We start from the raw sequence: 24,426 nt of genomic DNA, 5'->3' as shown, positions 1-24,426 counted from the left end.
AACTCTGGCCTGAAAAAGGCAAAATAAATAAATTATTAGAAAATACAAATTGTGGAAAAGATGGAGATGAATACTTACGAATAAATACTTTTTTTAGGTTTGGTTTCTGAAAGATGGTTGTTAAACAAATGCAGGCAGAAAGTTTGAGAATTATCTCTCCAATTTTAAAATTAAAACTAAATTTAAACTTCTCAGGATTTTTGATGCTTTTTCACTCATTTTTGAGGAACTTAAACTGAATAATAAATCAATAAATAGTAATTGCTATAGACATGTGTTCGTTATCACATGTCTATAGCAATATATAGACATATACAGTACATGTGTCTATATAAAATATTCAAATTATTGAATATTTTATTTTACGTCCAACAAAATCTTCAATAATTTCACTGAACACTGATCCAGAACCGCACAGCATTCTGGGAGATTTGGGCAGAGGTTTAGGTTTAGCTTTAGCCTAACTCTTTTCAGGTTGAGGGAATCATCTCACTCACTCGCTTACTCTTTGGTTGCCAAGCAACTCACTCAGTCGTTCTCCGGTTGCCTAGCAACAACCTGAAGAGTAATGTGCGCAACAGCAGTTTAATGTTCCGACATCTTGCCTCATTAACTGCTTAAAATTTTAAAAAAATAACGGTGTGGAGAGAAAACAGAGAAAGGTCGGCAGGATTTAAAGTATTTAGATGCTTTAGAAGGAGTCAATGTTTCTTCACATGTTTATTTGTGTGTCGCTTTCTGGCCTTTCTGTAGATTTTTAAACCAAAAACCGGCAACATGGAGAATCACCGCTTATTCTCTATAAACAGGTATTCCAGCTGCAGCATTCAATTCTTCCTCCTTTCTTTAAATGTTAAAATGAAACTGAAGATCTAAGAAGAACTTTCTAGCTAATTAAGTAATTCTGTTCTAAACGTTTAAATGTCCTCGTCTGTCGTTTTCCAACCAGTTTTTCACATAAAAGTCAGGTTTTCCTCACCTTGCTTGGTCAGTGCTTCCCTCAGCGCCGGGGTGATCATCTCCCTTCTCTCCTCTTCATCTGCAGTCTTCATCACTCCGTTCTGTTTGGACAGTTTCACCATTTGGCCGTCTCCTTGATCCTCTTTCACACCCTGAAAAACATGTAAAACCTGTTTTAAAGGTTTAACTGGGGCGTAATAATATGGCCAGGAGTTAAAAGAAAAGATTGTTTAGACGACTGAAAGTAAAATGTTTTTTTTTTTTAACCCAAATGTTAAAAATGTCAATCTCTTTTTGTGCTTCTTGCAGAAGAACATTTATTCGTTCAAATCATAGTTAAATTATCTTTATTTATTCAGAAACTGCTTAGGATACGGACACGTTGCAGCGTGACGTCAGATCCCGCAAATGAAAATGTTTGTGTTCGACTTTTGCGTCTGTCTTTGGTGATGAATCCTGATGCATTAGTTTGGTGGTGTTGTCAGTTACTATGGCAACGAGACTTTGCAAAGCGAGAAAGACGAAGAATACAAGCGGTTTTGAAATTCAGAATACCTACATCTCCCCGTTTCATTTCATTAATAAAATTATTGATGGTAAGTAAAAAACAAAAATCGCCTTTTTGACCTCCAGCTTTGTGCACAACTGGAAATTTACAGATGAAAACAATAAGATGCAACGTATAGAAGTGATTTTTCTGATTTTAGATCACTGTATATATGTGTGCGTATATTTGGATATTTTCATATTTATATTTCTAGCTTAGCCTTATTTGGTGCTTTTTCTACATTGCATGGTTTTTATTGTAATTTATTTTTTCACTCTGTCCCTTTCAGCTCAAACTTCCTGCTTGTGGGACAAATAAAGGATTATGTTTCTTATTTTATCTCATCTTGGTGATGCACCAGTCAACCAACCAGCAGGCCTATCACAATAAACAACAAAATCAATCAATCGCATAATAAATTAAGTGAAACTTAATAATTTTCATTTGCTTGATTTATCTTTTTTTTCCTCTTTCTTTCTCTTTTTATCAAAAACTGAGTGATAAAAGTTTTCAGTCTGGTGCTTTTTTGAAAGATAATTTTGTTAGCAGAGACTTCATAATTCACTTTGTTTGTTGTTTCAGTTGTTTTTATTTATTCATCTTGGACATTTAAAATGTCTTCCAGTTCCAGTGTTTAAATGTTCATCAGAATTTAAAGCTTATTGATCCTTGAGAATGCAATTATTACTAATATGTTACTTGAAAATGGTCTCAAAACAATATTATCATTAATCAAAATAACTTCTGGGAGAATTTATCGTCCAGCAAAATTTGTTACTGTGACAGGCCAATCAATCAGGGATCAAAATCAATTCTCCCTTGATCAGAGGATAAAATATTTAAAAATCAATTTCTTTTTGTATGTGAAAAGCAGAAGATGAACCATATCAACTTCTTCTTTGATGCACTTTGAACTTAATAAAAGTATCGATTATATTTTCATGGAATAATAACACTCTTGTAATTTCTCCCTTTTCTGCTTATGAAACATTTCTACTCCTATTTATCAGCCCTGAAGGTTTATAAATACCCTTTTGGTTTTGTAAAAAATACATTTTATGTCAGATTTTGTTCCTGCATGCCGCCTTGTTTCCTCAGGTCGCCGTATCTGACATTTCTTTGACATTTTACTCTGTGTGGGAAAGAACTGGTCGGGTTTTATGACCTTTCTCTGCTCTGCTGGCAAGTTTTTGCTTCACATCACTCCTTTAGAACTTCTTTCTTATATTCCAAAGGTTAGAGGGTAATTTATTAACATCTGCACACAGATAACACACTACCAGCTCCTAGTCGGGGTTGCTCTGCTCTACAAAAGGCTTTTTAACCAAAATACATTCATAAAACGGTGCATCAGTATCAATGTGTGCAATTTCAAACAACTACTAATATGTTTCAAGTGGCACTGATTCATGTTGGTATTAGACTTTCACTGTGCTTCATGCCAAGTCCTCATACTGATGCAAAGCTCTGAGATACGGAGGGCCATAAAGGACAAAAATTAAATAAATAAACCCAGAAATTATTGGAAAAATGCTCTATATAACAAATAAACATTTGATTAAAAATTTTTATAAATAACATCTTTTTTAAAAAGTGAGATAGAAAAGATAAATTCTTATTAACAATATTTCTGCGTTTGTCTTAACTTTGAAGTAACTACAACAACAATCACCAAAGTATTTTTACTCAAATGCAAAAAAGAGAAAATAATCAACCCCAAAAGATTAGAAACTGTTGGCCTGTCTTATGATAAAATAATGGTGCAAAACCTTTTTCTTTAGTTTTCTATCTACAATGAATTACATTTTACTTAATATTGCTATTGAGCAGATAAACCTAAACAAAAATATATACTTTTTGTGACCCGAAAGTGTTTTCTACTTAACGATTTTGGCGTTCATGGAAAAACGTTTGGATGCGATAGTTTCTGCTCCGTTACCAGCAGGTTCTTGTTTTGCTGTTAAATCTGCTGAATCCCATTTATTTGACAGATTAACACCTTTTTATCCCGTTAATGCAATTTGTTTAAAAAGTTAAACATCCCAGAGACGTTTCTGTGCGTTTCACAAACAGAGGATCGATAATCCCCAGAAAAGCCGCCAGCAGAAAGGTGTGATTAACGAGCCGCCCGTAGAACGACAGCTTCACCCAATTACTGTGCAGCTGCCACTTCCTGCGCCGGTCGGCGGGGATTTAAACGTCGGCGCGTCGCCTCAGCGGAGCGGCGAAGGAGCCGATCCCGAGTCAGCAAATGTGTCCAAACTAAACCGACGTTTTGAAAGAACGCCGGAGACGGTGTGCAGATTTCTGCATGGATGGGTTTTAATTCGGGGTTTTAGTTCCTTCCAAGGCTGAGTGATTTTAACATGTTGAAGGATTTCCCTTCAGTTAAGCTTTTCCAGGATAAAGAATTTAAAAAAAATGTTTAATCTAATTAAAGGTTTCTGACTTTAAGCTCTCAGATTATGAGGAATCCAGAGTGAATGAATGATCAGCTGCTTTAAGTGAAAAGAAATGTTTATTTTACAGAAATATTGGAGATATTGACAGTAAAAAGCTTCACATTCATCTTTTAAAAGTTGAAAATGACCTAAAAGATTCTGCATAGATTAGAAAAATAAATAAACACAAAATGCTGTCATATTTATTAAAAAAAATATGGGACTACGTTGCTGCTTTATTTATAAAAAAAAGTAATTCCCAAAATGTAACATTTTATATACATTTACATGTTTTTATGGAAACTAAATATATTTAAAAAACTGCTAATGCAAAAAACATATACAAATTATACTGAAATTGCCCTTTTGTTGTTCTTCTAATTAATATAAAATATGTGATAAACATTATTAAAAACGCTACACATTTCTTTATTCAAATTATTTTTATATGTTTTAGTAACTGGGAACAAAACATTAACCAGTCTGGGTTTTATTCTCTGTACATTCCTTAAAAAATAAAGAAAAACAAACTGAACTTTTGTTTCAAATAGAAAACTGTCACATATAAAACCAGACATGTTCCACATGTTGCAAATTTATTTGAAAGAAAACAAAGTTCCTGACAGAATTAACTAATTTTAATCCTTAATCTGAAGCGATTATCATTATCCTCCTGTGGATGAAACGCTGGAAAAGAAAACGACGCCGCAGTTTGGTTTCACGATCCATTTCAAACAGTTTCTACCCGGCGACACATGAACAGCAGCTGGTCTGCGACGAAGCTGTGAACGTTTATGTAAAATCAATCAGTCCAACAACAGAGACGATGGCGCTCTGCAGGACACAAACAAAAACTCATCACAAAATTTATTAGTGACGCGACTCTCTCCGCTTAAAGTTGCACCTAGAAAATTCTGCAAATAGGCAAGTTTGTTTACAAATAATTTTAAAATTCTGCAAATAATGAGCAATATTAAGGTGGAAATCCACTCTACTGCATTAACTTTGCATGAAGTTGAAGCCAAATTAAACACTTACTTTTTTGTTTTTTATATTTTGTGATATTTTACATAAAATGTACAGATTTTATTTTCTTAACATAATGTATGTGCTGCAGTTCAAACTGACCTGATGTGTAAATTCTGCTCCCTTAATGCCGCTATAGAATAAATTGTGTTCTTTGTATTCTTTTATCTGTCCAAAATATGTTAAATAAGTAAAGTTTGCAGAGTAACTGCAGCTTTCCAAGTCAAATATAAGACTTTTTAAGACTTTTTAAGTCCATTATGAAGGGAAATTAGGACCTTTATCTCCACTGAAATGTATGAACTTCGTCCAGCCAACTGGCAATAAATTTGCACTTACCCATTATAGACTCAAAAAAACTAGCAAGGTTATGTTAGCTAGCCTGCTAGCTTTACAGCTACACAACTAGCAAGGCTATGTTAGCTAGCTTGCTAGCTTTACAGCTACACAGCTAGCAAGGCTATGTTAGCTAGCCTGCTAGCTTTAGAGCTACACAGTTAGCAAGGCTATGTTAGCAGTGAGTTACAAACTGTTGCCTAACAGAAAAGTCAGAGAAAAATAAATATGTAAAATATACAAGATTAAATAGTCCTGGCAAGACAAAACTTAAGATTAAGTTAAGTGATTAACTTATTAAAGGTCAACTTACTTTATTAAAATGAATTCAAGACATTTTAAGGCCCTAATGTTAAATATATGACATTAAGACTTTTTAAGGATGCACTTAAAAGACAAATCAAAGCATAAATCCCAAACTTAGAAATCCACCAATCAATCGAATTACATGAATTCCTGAAGGTGAATGATTAGGAAAAAAGCAACTACAGCTGACATCTGTTGTTTAGGACCAAAATAAGCCAAAATTTAAGACCTGTGATTAACATATTTAAGGCCAGTTTACTTTTTAAATGAATTTTAAAAAATCCACCAATTAATTAAATCAATCAAATTGCTTTAATTCTTGAATGAAGTTCAGTGATCAGAAAAAAGCAAAAGGATTTTCTTCTTAAAGCTGAACCACAGTTGGCAGAAACATCTAATTCCACCCCCAGTTTTTTATACTGGTTTAGGTTTTAGAGCTACAGGGTAGGAAATAAAATGAATGAATCATTTCGTTCGTTCGAAATGACCCCCGGAAAAGCAGAACTGGTAACGTCTCTTTCCTCCAGTTTCCCGTCTTGACTCACTCATCCCTCACAGATCTGTGGAGTGGGCGTCGCAGATTTTACGCAAGCCTCCATTTCTTCTCCGCCGTGCTCTGATGTCTATCAACCCATCTGCCATTTCGCCCTCACTGACAGATTTCCATTTTCACTGAAAAAGGTTAGAACGGATGCTGGTGACGATGCTGCTTTTATACCTTAACCTGGTAAATCCTGAAAATCAACTAAATCTAGACGCTGAAGCTTCTTTTTACGTAGAGACACAAACTTCTGCTTTGTGAAAAACATCAATGAGGTTCAAATGCACAATTTGAAATTTAGAAAATAATTTCCCTCGAGTTTCAAATGTCCGCCTGGATATTTTTGCTTATTTTAATTGCACCGCAGTTCTTTAAATGTCCTGTGAGTAAATATATTTATCCGTAACAACTCTCTGCCGATCACCTGGATTGACTGTTAATTCTTCTCTTTAGGTAGAAATGATACTAAGTCATCTGGCAAAATTAAAAAAAGATCTGGCAATAAATTCACCTAATTTAGACGTAAACATGTAAAATACTTGCAGGCACAATGCAGCAGCTATTCAGCCAAAAGGACGACTGGAAAACCGGAAATTAGTAAAATAATATTTAACAGTAAGATTCTCAGTTCCATAAATTATTAGTCAAATAAATCTGCCTACATCGAATAATGTCAAGTAATACAGGAGACATTCATCCAAAGTCAAGTGCAGGTTGTATTAAAATAAACAATCCTGAGTTACTAAATCATAACTTCCTGATAGCTTGGCTAGCTGGTTAACGCTGGTTCTGATTGGCTGTTTCTGAATGAGCCGAGTAAATCTGCAGAGAAGGGGAGGAGGCAGAGGAGATCAATTATTTTCAGAGATTATCTGTATATATTATATTAGGACAGCGAAAGATTTAATACATATCTAAAATCGTTCTGTTTTAGTTACGTGCTGCAGCTTTAAGCAGACGGTGGGTGTGAGATTCACTGCCAGGTGGAGGTTGAGCGGCGCTCCGTCTGTGAAATATTTCTACCAGTAGCGCGTAGCGGCGGTCCAACAACAAGATCAGAACCAGCGTCTTTCACTGCCAGCTCATTGACTTAAATTATTTTTCAGATTATTTGTTTAGCTTTCTGACTGTGATGCTAATCCAGGTGAGTGTTGGTAGTTGTGCTGCTTTACCTGCTGTCTGTTCGCTTTTTTCCTGCATTGAGCCTCAATATATTAGAATCGTTTTGTTGATGCATTTTGACGCGCTTCTCCCCCGTGATAATTTTCCGCCGCAACACACAAACTTATGGAGTGAAAATAGTGTCAAAAAGATTTGTGCGTGCGTAAAAAGATTTGTGCGTGTGTAAAAAGATTTGTGCGTGCGTAAAAAGATTTGTGCGTGCGTAACAGGATTTGTGTGTGTGTAAAAAGATCTGTGCGTGTGTAAAAAGATTTGTGCGTGCGTAAAAAGATTTGTGCGTGCGTAACAGGATTTGTAAACCTTAAAAATAAAATACATGTTGAAAAAGTACACACAAATCACCTGGTACGCACACACAAAACTGCAGTTACACACAAGTCCGGTTACGAGTGCACAACTATTTTTGAGACTCATTTCACGCCTCGGTGGAAGCTCCAAGATTTGTGTGTAGATGGTGCGTTTACATGCTAGTGAAAGCTGGGACATCTGAGTTTTTTTCGGAACTGTTTCTTTTTTCCATAGTTCAATACGTATTTCTCTCTTTACTTGTCTCGTGGCTTAGACATATTTTTGTGAGAGAAAAATACATACGTCATTACACCCACGTCTACTTTTTAATACTATAAGATTGTTTATATATGAATCCGCATTTGGTACCTATACAACTGTAATTACTTGGGTAAAAAATTCGACCACTAGGTGGTGGAAGTTTATTCCGCTCTGACTGGGAAAAGCCTTCATTCAAACTGAGAGAAGAAACAAGAGAATGGCGGGTCAGCCGAGTGATCGTGTTCGTGGTCTACCGTCCGAAGTAAGTGGATGTTAAAATTTGCACGTTTTACTGACCGTTGTAATGCGTATTCTTTAGATTATTTCAGATTATGTTTTACGTTTCAAGTAGTTCGACCCAAAGTTCTCGCCCTTCTATGTTAGCAATAGCTCATGTCTACGTTAGCTAAGCTACCATTAGTCCTCCATTAGTATCACGCATCGGTACAGTTTAAAACAGTATCTTCCTGGCCCATTACAGCTACGTCTACATTTATCACCATGCTCAGCTATTTTTATGATGCCGACAATAATGTAGGCTTAGGTGACGTCTTTTATTATTTGTAGGATTCATCCCAGTTCTCCTCACTAATTGTAATTCTTGATTAAATTTTTTTTTTAGTTCTGCTACAGACTTATGTTTCGTCTATCACCTATATATTTTATATCTTACTGTAATCATTTAAGATTTACTCTTCTCTACATTTCTTCCTGGAATATGATGGTCATTGCTTTTGTACCAGAAATAAATACGTAGAACATCTTTTAACAAATGTACAAATGTATTCTATGCCATACATATACATCTGCACCGTTTTTTTATATTAGTTTCATGCAGATCATCAATATTTCAAATTTTGAAAATACAACCTCATCCAACACTGAAGCACTTGTAAGCAGCTGAATATAAGTGTAGTAACTCGGCTGAATCTTTAAAATATTAATATTTCTGTTACTACATTATGAGCAAACCACATTTCTCATTACTTTCATGTGATGACTTACATTTTTGGACAGATAATATGTTAAGTTGTGCTTCACATTAACTAAATTGTAATTGTAGCCATCTAGTGAAATTATATTTCTATTGTCCCCAAAAAGTGCTAATAATGTCAAACTTATAATAAATTACTGTATTGACAGTGTATTCACTGAGCATGGTGATAAATGTAGACGTAGCTGTAATGGGCCAGGAAGATACTGTTTTAAACTGTACCGATGCGTGATACTAATGGAGGACTAATGGTAGCTTAGCTAACGTAGACATGAGCTATTGCTAACATAGAAGGGCGAGAACTTTGGGTCGAACTACTTGAAACGTAAAACATAATCTGAAATAATCTAAAAAATACGCATTACAACGGTCAGTAAAACGTGCAAATTTTAACATCCACTTACTTCGGACGGTAGACCACGAACACGATCACTCGGCTGACCCGCCATTCTCTTGTTTCTTCTCTCAGTTTGAATGAAGGCTTTTCCCAGTCAGAGCGGAATAAACTTCCACCACCTAGTGGTCGAATTTTTTACCCAAGTAATTACAGTTGTATAGGTACCAAATGCGGATTCATATATAAACAATCTTATAGTATTAAAAAGTAGACGTGGGTGTAATGACATATGTATTTTTCTCTCACAAAAATATGTCTAAGCCACGAGACAAGTAAAGAGAGAAATACGTATTGAACTATGGAAAAAAGAAACAGTTCCGAAGAAAACTCAGATGTCCCAGCTTTCACTAGCATGTAAACGCACCATCTACACACAAATCTTGGAGCTTCCACCGAGGCGTGAAATGAGTCTCAAAAATAGTTGTGCACTCGTAACCGGACTTGTGTATAACTGCAGTTTTGTGTGTGCGTACCAGGTGATTTGTGTGTACTTTTTCAACATGTATTTTATTTTTAAGGTTTACAAATCCTGTTACGCACGCACAAATCTTTTTACGCACGCACAAATCTTTTTACACACGCACAGATCTTTTTACACACGCACAAATCTTTTTACGCACGCACAAATCTTTTTACACACACACAAATCCTGTTACGCACGCACAAATCTTTTTACGCACGCACAAATCCTGTTACGCACGCACAAATCTTTTTACGCACGCACAAATCTTTTTGACACTATTTTCACTCCATACAAACTTCCCCATTCAGTCAGAGGTTAAAGTTCCACACGACAGGATTTGTTGCTGCGCGCTTGAGCCGTGTGAAGGAAAGAGGAGATCAGCTGCACACGCAGAAGTGAGATAAATGTGATCGGTTTTGGTGATCGGTAAAAAGGGTCAGTGATCGGCGATCACAGATCATACAGTTTTCACGGAAATCGGCCGATTATGATTGGTGGCCGATCGATCGGAACACCTCTAGTAATAACCCGATATTGGCTGGAAAATGCATCGTCTCCCCTTTCAGAAACTGTTGGAATTTTTCAGATGGCGTAAAGTGTGGCGGAGTTATGATGCTGCAAATTTGGCCAGGCTACGTTAGGCCTGGAATGGCTAACGGAAACAATGCAATTACAAAATGGTGTTTTTTTTACATTAGTGGAATATTGGTTAAGTTTAGCACACATTTTTTCCAGCATGTGCAGCTCAAAAAGCCGTTTTAATCGTGGGTGAAACCTAACCTTTGCTCTCTTGACGTTATTCATGACGTTGCCCAGATCCTCCACGTCGACCACGGAGCGCGACATTTTCTCACCCGACAAGCCGGACTCTTCCTCCTCACTGCTGGATTCAATCAGCTCCACCTGAAACATAAAAAAAAATCTTTTATTTTTCTCTTTATTCTCTACAGTCTCTCCGAGAACATGAGATTTTTCTTTTCTTTTACGCTCCCTCGCTGTAAATGAGCAAACACAGCGTCAGTGAAAACTGGTTGAAAACCGATCGATTAACTGCGTTTATGTTTATTTGGAGATGTGAAACGTGAAAAGGCCCTTTTTTAACCAGACTAGCAACACAATAAATGTTACCACCTTGTGAAAATATCTCTAAAACAGTCCAAATAGTTTGGATGTATTTTTATTTATTTCTTTTTTATGGAAAGTTTCTTTTTATCTCTGATAAAAAGAAACTGTGTTTTCTGGTCAAACACAGTGGAAGTTCTGTGTTTGACCAGTTCCACTGGCAGCTTATTCACTTATAACAAGACATGTTTGTGTTTGTCACCAGATTTCTGTTACCTCGGATCCGTTCTCCTCCTCCTCCTCCTGCGCTCCGTGTTTCTTCCTGTTCTTACAGGAAGTGCCGCTCTTACAGTTCCCGCTGCAGCTCTTCTTCTCCCCTCTGGCCAAAGCCTTGAGGCGGCTCAGGAACCGGACCTCCCAGGCCCGGAAGTCCGCCTGAACGCTGCCGTGTCGGCTCTTCACCACGTTGCCGTCGCCCTCTCCTCTGCTCAACACTCGCCTGGCGCTAAGCATCCACAGCCACTTGTCGACGTTTTTACCCACCTGCGGCGGGAATGGAACCGGCAGAATAAACGAAGCTGTCGAGCCATTTTGGTTCTGTTTGGTTCTGATCTGACCGTGTTGTAGTGGCCGACGTAGACGGAGTCGCCGAGGCCGAACACGGCATAGCGGAGCCCCTTGAGGAAGGAGTTGCCGTAGCGGAAGTCGGTGGAAGCTTCTTCCAGCCACTTGCAGAACCACTCGGCGTTCTCGGTGGGCCGTCCGTCCGAGTACGTGGCCACGAGAAACACGCAGACGGACTTACTGACGCACTGAAGGAGACGGACAGACAGAGAGCGTAGAAATTAAAGCAGGAAACCTTCATGGATCAGGGAAACGCTGAAATTTTGAGATTAATCTCAGGTTCAAAAGTCTGACTTTTCAAACTGAGAAATTTTACAATTTTTTCTAAAAAAAGAAAATCTGAGATTTGTTTGGCAGAAATGTACTCCTGTCTTTTTGTTAATCTACTGTGATAATAAAATAAAATATTCTGTGGAAGAAAAGGTTAAGCACAGAGAATAAAACATAAATAAATAAAATACAATGTTAGTATTAGGGGTGCACCGATTGCAGTTTTCTGGCTGATTACCGATCTATTAAAAATCCGGACCTGCCGATTCCGTTTTGGCCGACACCGATTTTTTTTTGTCTAAAATGTTGCTAAATATAGCAATAAATTGATGAGTTGCCAACAGTGAGATGACTATTGTTAACTACAAACTTTTAGACATGATCTGGTAGGCCGGTCTGCTAGTCAAACCTCTCTCAGCGCAGAGCAGAAGAAGACAGCAGTTGATTTAAATACCTTTACCGAGGTCGATAAAATCAGTAGATAAGGTCGGCTTCACATGTAAAAATCACCAATTTCCCAAAATTAGGGAAATCGGCACCAATAAATCAGCCGGCCGATAAATCGGTGCATCCCTAGTTGGTATTATTATAGACACAAGAATGTTTTCCCGTCGCCCAGTAAAGCACTTTCACTCTATTGGCTGGGACGGTTGCCAGGCAACGGTACTTCCTGTTCCACGAGAGAGCAGAAGAGATGCGCAAACGAGCAGAGAGGTTTGCAAGCGGAGAGTTAATCGGTGCAGACGAGTTTTGAGCGCGAGGAGAAAGTTTGAGCGCGAACACAAAGATTTGAGAGAAAGCAGAATGTTTGCTCCCGACTTATGGCAGTAAAATTCCCCCATATTGCTTATCTTTTTCTTTTTACTCTGAGACAACGACCGGTGAGTTTTGGTTTTGTAGTGTTTATTGTGAAGGACTGAAAGAGTGACTGATTATTTTGAAATTTCTATTGGAACAGCTGAGTTTTGTTCATAAAGTATAAGCTGATCTGTCTGATCTTTTTTTTCCTTTGTTCTCTCTTCTTTCCAGTTGTTCTTTCTGGATTAATTAGTCATATACTCATATTTCTAATCTTTGTAAAGTAATTTAAAGAACTCTCTTCAGTGTGTACAACCTCCCGTTTGGATTTGTTGCATTGCAGTGGCTCCAAGGCACCGTGGTGAGGATGAGCTCCTCGTTCTTTTAAGGAACCAGTGCAAACATTTGCTATGAATTCATATCACATATTTCTACATGAGTCAGGGTTTAAATAGGAAACATGCAACGACTGATTGATTGGATTTGGAAATAACATCATTTTTAGTACACTATTCTTTTTTTTTTAAGCGGTCAGAAAAGCATTTAAATCTAATTCCAGACTCTTTGAAAGTTTTCCCGACTCTGCAGGAATCCTGGAGTAAAAATCGGACGTGTTTGGACTTTGTTTACCTCGTCTGCAAGTCGATCGTCTGGGTCGTAGTCCTTCATGTCTATCACCTCCGCTGGGATACCCAAAGTCTGCACCTCCTGCGAGAGCTCCGAGGCAAAACCCTGAGAAACAGAAAAACACATGAACAGCGGGAAAGACGTGATTCATTTCACATATTTATCAGAAATACATCTGAACATTCCCTGATGTCAAGAAGTTGTGAATTTGTCGCAAACGTCTGACTTTGTAATCACTGGACACCTGGGCTTTTTCTTACAGATTTCTGAATTCATAAATATCCTATCTTTCATATCAGAAATGTATTTTAAATTTAAAAAATTCCTTTCATATTTACAACTGTCCCAACATCAGAGAATGTCCAATTTTTTCTTAAAAATATGTTAAATTATTGTAGAAATGTTTTTTGGCAGATTTTGGCCATTTTTTCTACCTCTCCATCAAAGATTATTGTACTACACTTTTTATTAGGGCTACTTTAAATTTACACCCAAAAAAACTCTGAAACTTTTAGATTGATCTCTGTATTCTAGAAAAATGTCTGATTTTGAAAAGTTTAAAATGTACAACTTTTGAAACTTTTCACAAGTCAAACAGGTTTTACCTTTTGAACCTCAGAATTTTCCAAGTTCTCTTTCTCATAAAAATTGAGAATAATCTCAACATTTCAGATTTTTTTTTGCAATTATTTTACTTTTAAAGCAAAAAAAAAAAAAATCCTTATTTTCTACAGAAAATGTCTGAGAATAATCTCAAACTTTCTGAGTTTTCCACAGAAAATGTTTAATTTTTTTCTATCTATAATGGCAGAAATATGCTGTTGTGATTTTCTGTCACAAATACACTAAGCTAATCTTTGTGTATTTCACATTGTCAAGGCTAAAGAAGCCATTTTTTGTATATTTATATAATCGTATGTTTTCTCTACGATGTGGAGGATTTGTGTACCTTTGCTGTTCCAGTTTGTGAGCCGTAGAAGATTTTAACCCCTGAAACATGAACATCACCATCTTTATCTGAGCTGATTTTGTTTTTTGCAGCTTTTTGAACCTTCAAACCAGAGTCCTTTGAGCCAGAATCTTTTGTATGATTTATCTGAAAAGGCAACAACAGAGAGGATTAATGAAGAACAATAATGGTGCGTGGTGTTTACGTCACTAAGACAGGACTCACCTTCCTTCGTGTAACCTGCAGTAAGAAGCAGAAACCCAACAGCAGAGCAGCAGCAGAATAAACGTAGAGTCTGTTGTTCCACGTCCACAGCAGATAGTTTTCAGTGGGACTGCGGACATCCTGTGGGACTGCACGGAGAAAAAACGTCCAACTGACTCTTCTAATATTCACCAAAAACACAAAAACCAGCCCAACGTCTCAAGACAAAAAGCGTTAAAACCCGCTTTAAATTATCTGGGGCAGAAATCAACAGTGTGGCTCGACCAAAACATGAAGACATAAAATAGTTTTTTAGTTAAAGCAAACGCTTAAATAAACTCACCTTTAGTGTCGGAGGTAGACAAAGAGCCCGCAAGAAAGGAAATAACTGTAAACAAAGCTAACATGGTTGCAAACGCGGAAAACTTTAAAATACTGCGTCCTCACAAGCTTGTGCAGTAGTACGCTGCCATGTTGGTTGGCCGCAAGGAATGCTGGGAGTCGAAGTCTTTGACAGGTCTTTACGTTTCTCAAAGTTGTGTTTATTATTATTATTATTATTATTATTATTATTATTAGTTAGTGTCAGCTGATTTAAGAATCCGTCTGAGAAAAAGCTTTAAAATTTTTGTCCTTATGAGAATTTTTGGCCTAATTTTGAATAGTCACATTTATTTTTGAACGTTCATACAGAAAATTATGTAGTAATTACACAAGTAATTTACACAAGTAAAATTGTGTGCTTCAAACAAATTTAATTTTAAAAATATTTTTTTTATATCTGAAAGGTAACAACTGCCAAACGCAGTTCTTCTAAATGACCACTGGATGGCAGCAGATACAGATAAACTTAACAAGAAAGGCGATGAAGATTAGGGTTTTATTTTCTGCTATCACGAAGGAAAGAAAAGTTTAATGAAATTTAAGTAACGTCTTCAAATGTAAAATTATCTCACTGAAATGACCGCTGTCTTTCTGTCAATTTACATCAGTGCCAGTTAAATAATTTCTGACATTTTTCTAACGGCCACAAGAGGACAGAAAAAATCAATCCATCAGTGTTTACAGTTACTCACATAGCTGGTCATTTGTCCATTTCTAATTTAAGAACGTAATTATAGCTTCCATTCACCATAATAAATGAAGAAAGATATAGCTGTTTTTAAAAAATATTTTATAAATGTTAGTTTTTTAGAGTTTTTGGCGCTGGTATCGACAGAGTGTCGGGGAGCGGAACTATTATTTCACATTTCGCATTTCTCACCGGTTCCTTCTTCTAAACACACATCCGGTGACGTCATATCTTATTTACTGTAGCAGCGACTCGAAGACACTTCTCTTAGTGTCTTATCAAACAAAAACATGTCTATATTCACCCCAACAAACCAGATCCGGCTGACCAACGTCGCTGTGGTTCGGATGAAGAAGGGCGGGAAGCGGTTTGAAATCGCGTGCTACAAAAACAAAGTCATGAGCTGGAGATCAGGCGCGTGAGTCACTTTAAAACTCCGTTATCCGGGACTTTTCTCCGACTTTTTAGGGGTTTAAACGGGTTACTTGTCCGTTTTGAAAGCAGTTGTGAGACTTTCAGAATGCGTTTTTTTGTTTTCGGTTGACCGTTGGGTGAAACAAACGTTTTTATTTTCTTGTTTTTACTGCAGAGAGAAGGACCTGGACGAGGTGCTGCAGACACACTCTGTTTTTGTCAATGTTTCCAAAGGTCAGATGGCGAAGAAGGATGATCTGGTGAAAGCTTTTGGAACAGGTGATCAAACGGAAATCTGCAAGCAGGTGAATAAAGCACGAGGAGTTTCTACCCCTGGCATTCGGATCGTTTCCTGAACGTTTTGTTCTGTTGTTTTTTTATAACAGATTTTGTCCAAAGGGGAACTCCAGGTGTCTGACAAGGAGAGGCAGAGCCAGCTGGAGGCGATGTTCAGAGACATCGCCACCATCGTGGCGGAGAAGTGTGTGAATCCAGACACTAAGAGGCCTTACACCGTCAGTCTGATCGAGCGAGCGATGAAGGACATCCACTACTCTGTGAAGCCCAACAAGAGCACCAAGCAGCAGGTCAGCGGGGAAAACTGAGCCCTACAACTCCAAACAGGAAGTGGAAATATCTGGTGCTGTTGTACAAAATCATAACTACTATCAGCTTTTTCAAATGTTTTAAGACTCTATATAACCCCTTTTTAGTATGTTTTCCAGGTCTGAACACTAAAATGAAGCAAAACCTGAAGTAAAGTAAAATTAAACATCATAATAACTGAGTTGAAATACAAACTGGGGTAAATTGGGCTGAATTGTGTTGAATTGGCACTAAATAACTATTCAGCATAATTGTTCAGATAATAAAGCAGAAAATTGTTGATTTTTGAAGATTACATTTTTTGAAAATCTGATTTTTTTCCCCCCCCCTCCAACGCGCTCATTGGGTCAGAGTGATGTTAGCACGCCCAGGGCAGCCATCTTGTTTGACAAGAATGTTTCTATTTATTTGGACTTAAAATTCAGGTCAACTGTACGGCGGAATAAAGTCGTAGTAATACGAGAATAAAGTCATACGACAATAGAATAAAAGCGTAAACGTTCCCAGAATTAAGTTGGAATATTAGGAGAATTAAGTAATAATTTTTTGTAACAAAAAATAAAATGAGGAGTTGTTGAGCATCTTGTGAAGTAAAACTTCACAAGACGGTTTTACAGTTAAGGATATACTTCAAATTTGAACACATCAGCGTCAAATTATTATCAGCAGCAGGACTCTGACGCGACTGAGCAAACGCCTGAGTCCGTTTAGGAGAGAGAACGACACGGACTGAGCTGCTCATGGCAGAACTTAATAACTTTCAAAGCTTTTTTCATTAAAAATACTTTTTTCTTTAATCTTAAAAAGTTCTTCTGGTGAAATTGTGTCTTTTCTGGTAAAGACCCGATTTTGTGCAGGACTGTACGTCTGCAGCTCCTTCCATGTTCCCTCTGTTTGCTCCCTCCAGGCCCTGGAAGTGATCCGGCAGCTGAAGGAGACCATGGAGATCCAGAGAGCCCACATGCGGCTGCGGCTGGAGGTGCCGGCCAAGGAGGCCAAGAGGCTGAGGGAGAAGCTGAAGCCGCTGCTGCAGGTGGTGGAGAGCGAGGAGTTTGACGAAGAGCTGGAAATGGTGAGCTAACCTCTGCTAAGTGCTGCTGACCTCAGCTAACCTCTCCTAACCCAGCTAAGCGCTGTGGCTCAGTGAACAGCACTGACCTTTGCTCTCTAACCTTCCTCCCTGTCTCCCTGCCAGGTGGTTCTGGTGGATCCCGGCTGCTTCAGGGAGATCGATGAGCTGATCCGCTGCGAGACCAAAGGCCGAGGCTCTCTGGAGGTGCTGAGCCTGAAGGACGTGGAGGAAGGAGACGAGAAGCTTTAGGAGCTGATTCACTTCTGATTCACTAAAACTCCTACAGAGACACAGTTTATTGTCCAGCTCACCTTATTTCAGCCTTTAACGCAGCAGCTATGTTTAAGAGAAACTCTCACTAATCTTACTGCTGAAGAGTCGATCCGATAGCAGGCTTCAGCGTTCAGATGGAAAACACTAAAGCCAGCAATTAGCTCTGACCTATATGTTATTATTTATTATTTTCCTGTCCTAGTGCACATCTTTGACTCCTTCCTTATCTTCATAGCTCCAGAAGTAAATATTTAACTTCAACAGTTAATCCTGCTCTGCAGCTGAACAGAAAAAAAACCTGGTTGTTTTCTGTAGACTGGGATTTTACTGACATAAAATAATTATAAATATACACACAAGCTATCACTTTTCCTGGCAGCCCAATAGAAATATGTCAAACAAATTATTATTTTTATTATTACAGAGAAAAACAGTGTTTAATATAACATTGAGACATAACTGTTTCAGAAAATGTCACCTTAAAAATATGACTGAAGGTGTTTTTTTTGTTTTTTTTTAAGCCACTCTTCAAAATGGGAAAGACTGGTATACATGGCATTTAGGTTTGGTGTTGTAACATCAAAATCATATTGGTGATGAGTTTCCATAGGAACCATCTACTTCACAGCTTTTGTCCTACCATCACAAACAGAAATGGAGTATTTGACGTTTTCTACTCTAGAACTGTGTGAAAAAGAGGCTGAATATGTGGAAAAGCAACTCAGATTCATTTAATAAGCACGGCGAAGGATCTGTGATGCTGTGGGTTTGTTTGCAAAAGTGTGACATCATAAACTCGATAAATAAATGAATGCCTTTAGACTGAAAATGGGACTTCAGTGTTTAATGGTTCAGACATAAAATCTTTTTTAATTCTGAAATAAAAGAAGAAAATGTTTTCAGGATTTTTAAACTGCTTTACCAGGGAGGTTGTTATATTAAATGTTCCTTTATGTTTTATATTTATCTAGTGTTTCTTTAAAAAAGAAGATTTGAACAAAAGATGGAAAATAAGATTTTTTTGCATCTTCTGAAATAGAATAAACACACAAAGCTGAAAGGACAAACTCAGATATGGTGATGTTGCTAGTAGTAAACATTGTTAAATCTGAAGTTTAAAATGATTTAGTTTCATTTAAAGTTAAAGCAGAAAGTTTAAAAGAAGAAATTGTCAAGTTTAAAGAGTCAGGCTTCTTTGGCTTTCAGTGTTAAATTTGGATAAATAAAGTGAATGGCTAAATAAAATTATATTTTTATTGTTTTTCATCCTGATATGTCGACATTTGACAAAGTCTGAAAAGTCGAGGTTAAATTCAGCAGATTTTCTACATGAAATCACATTTAAAGAAACACAGAGGAACCGTAAAGCTGCAGAAGAATAAGTTCAAAACTTTTGTGCTTTTTTAAAGGCTGCGACTTTGATTCAGAGAACAAAACGGCAACTCAACGCCACCCATCCTGTTTGTGCTTTGGCTCGTGTTCCAACATGCCTGGTTTTTTTCTGTTACACTGCATCTGATTCCAGTTCAACCAAACACAACAGTTTGACATAAAATATACGAAATACATGAATTTTCTCAGTCGTCATTTTGTTCGACTGCAGGGAAAATGAAACTCTGAGCACATACATTTAGTCTAAAGTTTATTGCTCTGTTGTAAAAATGTATAAATTCTTCACTAATCCCTCTTCTAGCTGTTTCTACGCCTCCCATCACGTCTGATTCAGTTTAGTCTGCAGATCAGAAGAGTAGCCAAAAGTTATACTCTAGTAAAAGTAGAACTACTTCAGCATGTTTTTACTAAAATGTAGCCGTGTAAGAAAAAGTATTTGATTATATTTAAAATGTACATCATCAGATGGACCAAAATGTAAAGTTATGTGGAAATGCTAAAAACCAAAATGAAAATAATTCATATAAATAAGGTCGTAACAAATCAAATTATTTCAATATAAAACTTTTGGGTAAAATAAGGTTGTTCATTCAGTTACTCACAGCTGGCAGAAAATCCAGAAATTTTACTCGAGTAGTGATACTTCATAGTAAAATTACTCAAGTAAAACTAAAAATAAAATTCTTCTATAAGTATATTTTCCCAAAATGGTACTCAAGTAAACGTAGCTAGTTGCTACCCATCTCTGCAAACAGTAGTTTGTGCTGAAATTATCCACCAATATTTAGTGTTGTCATAGCAACTCTAAACAGAGTTTACTTTTTTTACTGTGGTATGTTTGGATTTAAGAAATAAACATAAAATAAACAATTAAACAAACAACACATTCTGGCTTTTCTCCCATTCACTTAGATTCCTCTGGTAGGATTTAAACCAGCCAATCAGAAAGCAGAAAGAAAAGTTGGGGGCGGGGTTTGAAGTTAGGAAAATTGTGGCTAGAAAAAGAAAGGAGTACATTTCTGCCAAAATAACTCTGAAATTTTTAGATTAATCTCAGAAATGTTCTAGAAAAAAGTTGTAAATTTCAGAGCTTCAAAAGTCCAAAATTTGCAAGAAAAATTTGGACTTTTAAAAATTTAGTTTTCAAGCTCAAAAATTCCAGGGTTTTTGTAAATAATTTCTAAGATTAATCTCTAGATTTCTGAGTTTTTTGGCAGACATTTGCTCCTATTTTCTTTTCTAGCCACAATAGCCCTAATACTCCATCATATGTAAACCATGACGTCGATTTTCTGCTGTGATCAGCACTTCCTTCTTCGCAGTCAATTGCGAAATTGAGTTTTTTTTGTTTGTTTGTTGTTTGATTTTTACATTACGGGAACATTGACAGTTTTGCGCACATTTGTAGTGGAAATGCCTCCAGGAAATAATCGTTTCTCAATACCAGAGAGCCGCTGTATGAACAAGTCACCGTCTTGTTCTGTTTTACTGGGATAGGCATAATAAAAAGACAAACAGTTTGTTAAAGTAGAACAAAACACAGCAAACATCAGTTCCTGTTAATAAAGTCTGTGCAGTTCTGCTCATTTAAGTTAATTCTAACCCTTTATATCTTAAAAAAGTGCAGTCAGACGCTTTCCTGAGAGCATTAATTTCACTTTTCTTTGGTTCTGCTGCCCGGTCCAGTTCTGTCAGATGGGCGGCGACCTGCGGTTGTATTGGCTGTTTGTGAACGCGGTTCTGTTGATGGTGCTCAGCGGGTTGCTGGCCTCCTCCTCGGGGCCGCCAGGCTGCCCCTCCTGCACCCCAGCGGCGGGGCATCTGGTGGTCAGAAACACCCCGCCGACCAGCATCAACGCGAAGGAGATCCATCCGAGGTACAGAGCAGGTCCCCAGTCTCTCCTGAGCGGCACCGCGCCCTCTAGTGGCTGGCTGGTGTGGTGGCACGTCCAGGCTGTGGGAACCAGCAACAGGATCCCAGCCACGATGAAAAAACTCCCAGAAAACACCTTGATCTGGCCCCTCTGTGGGAACCAAACCAGCCCCACTCCTCCGACCACCATGGCGAAGCCCCCGACTCCAATGGCGGCCATGATGAGAGCCCTCCACGTGCGAAAACTTCCAGAAAGAGACATCAGGGATTGGTAGAAAGAGCAGTGCAGGCTGCCATCGTGGGCCAGATCCCAGTGATCCCACTGTAGCCACACCCCATCCCAGTAGGCAGGCAGGCTGGCTGTCTGGTTGTCGAGCGTCCCGCTGACCGTCCACAGCGCCAGGCAGCGAGTCAGGACGGCGGCCAGCCAACCTGCGGCGGCCACGCCGAGGGCGGCGATCTCCAGCTGCCGCTTCATGACTCCGACCGGCGGCCTCCTCTCTTCTCTCTGCTGCCAAAGCCAGAAACAGCTGGCAGCGGGCCGGACCGGGCCGGGGCGGAGCGGGCCGGAGCGGGGCGTTGCGTTAATGTTCAACATGTGAAGCACACACTGCAAAAACACAAAATCCTACCAAGTAACTTTGGTTCAGTGCATGTGCAAATATCTTAGTTCACTTGAAATAAGACAAAACTGACTGACAAGCAGAGGACAGAGTACACAAACTCACTAGTGATGAAGTGGCATCACTTCAACAAGCAAAAGTAAAAAAAGTATTTGGTAAAGTCTAAGTACTGAGTAACTGAGTAAATGATGTCATCAGATAGACAAAAATATAAAGCTAAGTGGAATTTTTGATATTTTAGGGACCAAAATGACAATAATTCATATAAGTAGCAAAAATAATAAAATTAGGCAAAAGAAGAAAAAAAAAAAATCAAAATCAGTTTCTTTCAATGAAAAACTTATGAAACTTTAACAGAAACTGCAGGTGTGTGCACTAAAAAACAAAAACAAAAACTGATGACCAACTTTAAAAAATAGAGTTAATTTATTACAAGTAATAAAATTAAGATTATCTAAGTAAATATGTGAAGTTAAAATGTTATACAAACATACATATATTAAGTTTGGGAAACTCAGTTTGATGTCTCAGCTCCAGCAGGTTGATTTCACCACAGAAACTCTCAGGCTCACCGGATTCTTTCTAAGAAAAGATTGAAATCAAGATGGTGGTTAAAATCAGCCCAGCAGCTTCTGTACATTCAATAAAATACAATAAATAACCCTAAACAAAGTACAGAGCAATAACTCCCAGTTAGCAGTTAGCAGCAGTCAGCAGTTGTAAATTTAAACACAGCTAAAATGCACAACACTAAGAATGATAACAGATAAATATGAATATTATTACATTTGTCTAAACTATGTTAAAATATACTTGTAAAGAAAACAGAGCTGATCCCAACACATACCACAATTACAGAACCGCGAACGGAAAAAAGGGGGCGTGGCTGTCAGTTACCGGTTGCTATGGTAACCACCAACCGTCAAGAGCAGCGCAACAGAGCTTAATATAAATGACTGTAGAAACAACTAAACAAAATGAATTCAAAGAATAAATAAACACAAACTTCACATCTATAATATTGTAAAATGATAAAACCCTGTAAGACTGAGTTTATTAAAGCTCAAACTCCATTATCGTTATTCATGAAGATAATGTGTGTCTGGTGAAGCTTTGGTTAAAACATGGTTGGTCTTTTTACATTCAGTGTGAAGCGAATCCAGAAATTTTACTCAACAATAGAAATACTTCATAATAATATTAGTCAAAGTACAGTGTAGTAAAAATACTCATAAAAGTATGTTTTTTACAAGAAGTTACTGTAAATGTAATTGAATAAATGTAGCCAAACCAACTCTGGTTACAAGTGACTTTTCAGGAAGAAATCTGAGCTTCTTTTTAAGTCCTTAATATTAATATAAATGACTCGTTCTATTGGTAGAACATTTAATTAATAAAATGGGGAAATGTCTAATTAGTCAATATTAAGGAATTATTGACTTCAAACAAACACATTTCTAAGTTAGTTTAGTCTTATTTAAAGTGTGATAATATATTTGCACTATAAACTGGACTAAAAATAGTTGGTAAGGTTCTGTGTTTTTGCAGTGCAGTGTTTTGCATGTCTGTGCAGAGAGCGGAGGGAACCGGCTCTTTGGCATTCTTAAAAAGACGGCACTGGCTCAGCTGTCGCTGGGCGGAGGAGGGAAATCCCTCTGTTTTCTCTGCCATGGTTTCAAAACAATCCATTTATCCCCGTTTGTGCAGAGAGGGGAGAAAACAAAGCGTCCGCTGTGCTCTGACTTTTCAGCCGCTGCTCTGCAAAAACACAACATCTTACCAAGTATTTTGGTCTAGTTTATAGTGCAAATATTTTAGTACAATTCAATTAAAACTAGATTAATTTACAAGTAATTTTTCTCTAAGATATGACTTAAAGCAAGCTCACATTTTCTGCTGAAATGTTACTTGTAAGCTAGTTTTGTCTTATTTAAAGTGTTCTAAGATATTTCCACCAGAAACCAGAATAATTGGTCATATTTTGTGTTTTTGCAGTGTGGGCCCTGATTCTGCCTGATGAAACCTGATTTATGTGAGTTAAATTATTGAAAATAACTTCTGGCGACATGCGTGTTTCAGCTGTGAGTTTTCAGTCACAAGTTCAAACTTGTGCTGGTATTCATATTTACGCTTCTGTTATTCATCTGCTAGAAACTTAAGACAATAAATCAAATATGACACGAATGTTTTACGGTTTTTATTTCTGCCACTACAATCGAATGATTAACGAGCAAAAATAGCAGTTAAAATATTTGCTTCAAGCAGTTTAGCAAAAAAAAGAAAGAAAAAAAAGTCACATTTCAAACTCGCTGCAAAAACACCAAATATTACTAAATACTTTTGTCTCGTTTCAAGTATCTTAGAGAACTTGAAATGAGACAAAACTGACTTAGAAGTGACTTTTCAGAGAGAAATAGGAGCTTTTTTGGGTGAATAACATCTTGCAGGATGTTACTTGTAAATGAGTTTTGTCTTAAAGCTGCAGTGTGTAACTTTTATAAAAAGTATTTTTTACATATTTGTTGAAACTGTAACTATGTCGTGACAACATGATATGAGACAGAAATAATTAGGTTCTCTGTCTTCTCCCAGCACTAACTAGAAACAACCAATCGGAGTCAGGAGGCGGGTCTTAGTGCTGTCAATCATGTGCGTACCCCTCCCCCCACCCTTTTCTCTCTTGCTCTGCTATGATACAGTTTCACCCTGTCAGCAGAACTTGTTGTGAATGCTAAGGCTAGTTAGCATGACTACTGATGGCGTAGGATGAACATTTTTTTTCTGTAACAGTAAGTTGTTTCTCCGCCATTTACACATTTAGCAGC

The 24,426-nt window shown here is 37.5% G+C and overlaps 3 protein-coding genes across 4 annotated transcripts in view; 1 reads left to right on the top strand and 2 right to left on the bottom strand.

Moving 5' to 3' along the window:
* The window catches only part of tyw1 (tRNA-yW synthesizing protein 1 homolog (S. cerevisiae)), a 43,528-nt gene extending 28,747 nt beyond the window's left edge, over positions 1-14,781 (bottom strand). The window contains exons 1-8 of one of the 2 annotated variants that reach the window (XR_004342874.1): positions 14,620-14,781; positions 14,298-14,425; positions 14,073-14,219; positions 13,127-13,228; positions 11,422-11,616; positions 11,081-11,347; positions 10,523-10,645; positions 980-1,112 (exon numbers count right to left, since the gene is read on the bottom strand). Coding sequence is in view for 1 of the 2 variants with exons in the window: in XM_032590978.1 (XP_032446869.1) it covers positions 980-1,112; positions 10,523-10,645; positions 11,081-11,347; positions 11,422-11,616; positions 13,127-13,228; positions 14,073-14,219; positions 14,298-14,425; positions 14,620-14,683 (1,159 nt within the window). In the remaining variant the exon portion in view is untranslated. The remainder of the gene's footprint in view (positions 1-979; positions 1,113-10,522; positions 10,646-11,080; positions 11,348-11,421; positions 11,617-13,126; positions 13,229-14,072; positions 14,220-14,297; positions 14,426-14,619) is intronic. The other variant, XM_032590978.1, reaches the window with a different exon arrangement.
* Positions 14,782-15,542: 761 nt separating this feature from the next.
* sbds (SBDS ribosome maturation factor) lies at positions 15,543-18,542 on the top strand. Its single transcript, XM_032544969.1, has 5 exons — positions 15,543-15,766; positions 15,938-16,067; positions 16,149-16,349; positions 17,276-17,440; positions 17,564-18,542. The coding sequence occupies exons 1-5, from the start codon at positions 15,639-15,641 to the stop codon at positions 17,687-17,689; spliced, it is 750 nt and encodes a 249-aa protein (XP_032400860.1). The 5' UTR covers positions 15,543-15,638; the 3' UTR covers positions 17,690-18,542.
* A 411-nt stretch (positions 18,543-18,953) lies between these two features.
* LOC116707561 (claudin-4-like) lies at positions 18,954-21,535 on the bottom strand. The gene has a single exon (XM_032544953.1). The coding sequence runs from the start codon at positions 21,454-21,456 to the stop codon at positions 20,797-20,799; it is 660 nt and encodes a 219-aa protein (XP_032400844.1). The 5' UTR covers positions 21,457-21,535; the 3' UTR covers positions 18,954-20,796.
* Between the last annotated feature and the right edge of the window lie 2,891 nt (positions 21,536-24,426).

The sequence above is a fragment of the Xiphophorus hellerii genome, chromosome 18 (assembly GCF_003331165.1).
Source record: "Xiphophorus hellerii strain 12219 chromosome 18, Xiphophorus_hellerii-4.1, whole genome shotgun sequence".
NCBI lineage: Eukaryota > Metazoa > Chordata > Actinopteri > Cyprinodontiformes > Poeciliidae > Xiphophorus > Xiphophorus hellerii.
Note: the sequence above shows the minus strand (reverse complement) of the source record. Positions and strands in the feature narration are given on the sequence as shown.

Bases quoted from the DNA above. Each gene is read 5' to 3' on its own strand.
- LOC116707561 (XM_032544953.1), bottom strand. From the start codon at position 21,456: ATGAAGCGGCAGCTGGAGATCGCCGCCCTCGGCGTGGCCGCCGCAGGT.
- sbds (XM_032544969.1), top strand. From the start codon at position 15,639: ATGTCTATATTCACCCCAACAAACCAGATCCGGCTGACCAACGTCGCT. The intron at 16,068-16,148 runs GTGAATAAAGCA...TTTTTATAACAG, and splicing joins AAACGGAAATCTGCAAGCAG to ATTTTGTCCAAAGGGGAACT. The intron at 16,350-17,275 runs GTCAGCGGGGAA...TGCTCCCTCCAG, and splicing joins ACAAGAGCACCAAGCAGCAG to GCCCTGGAAGTGATCCGGCA.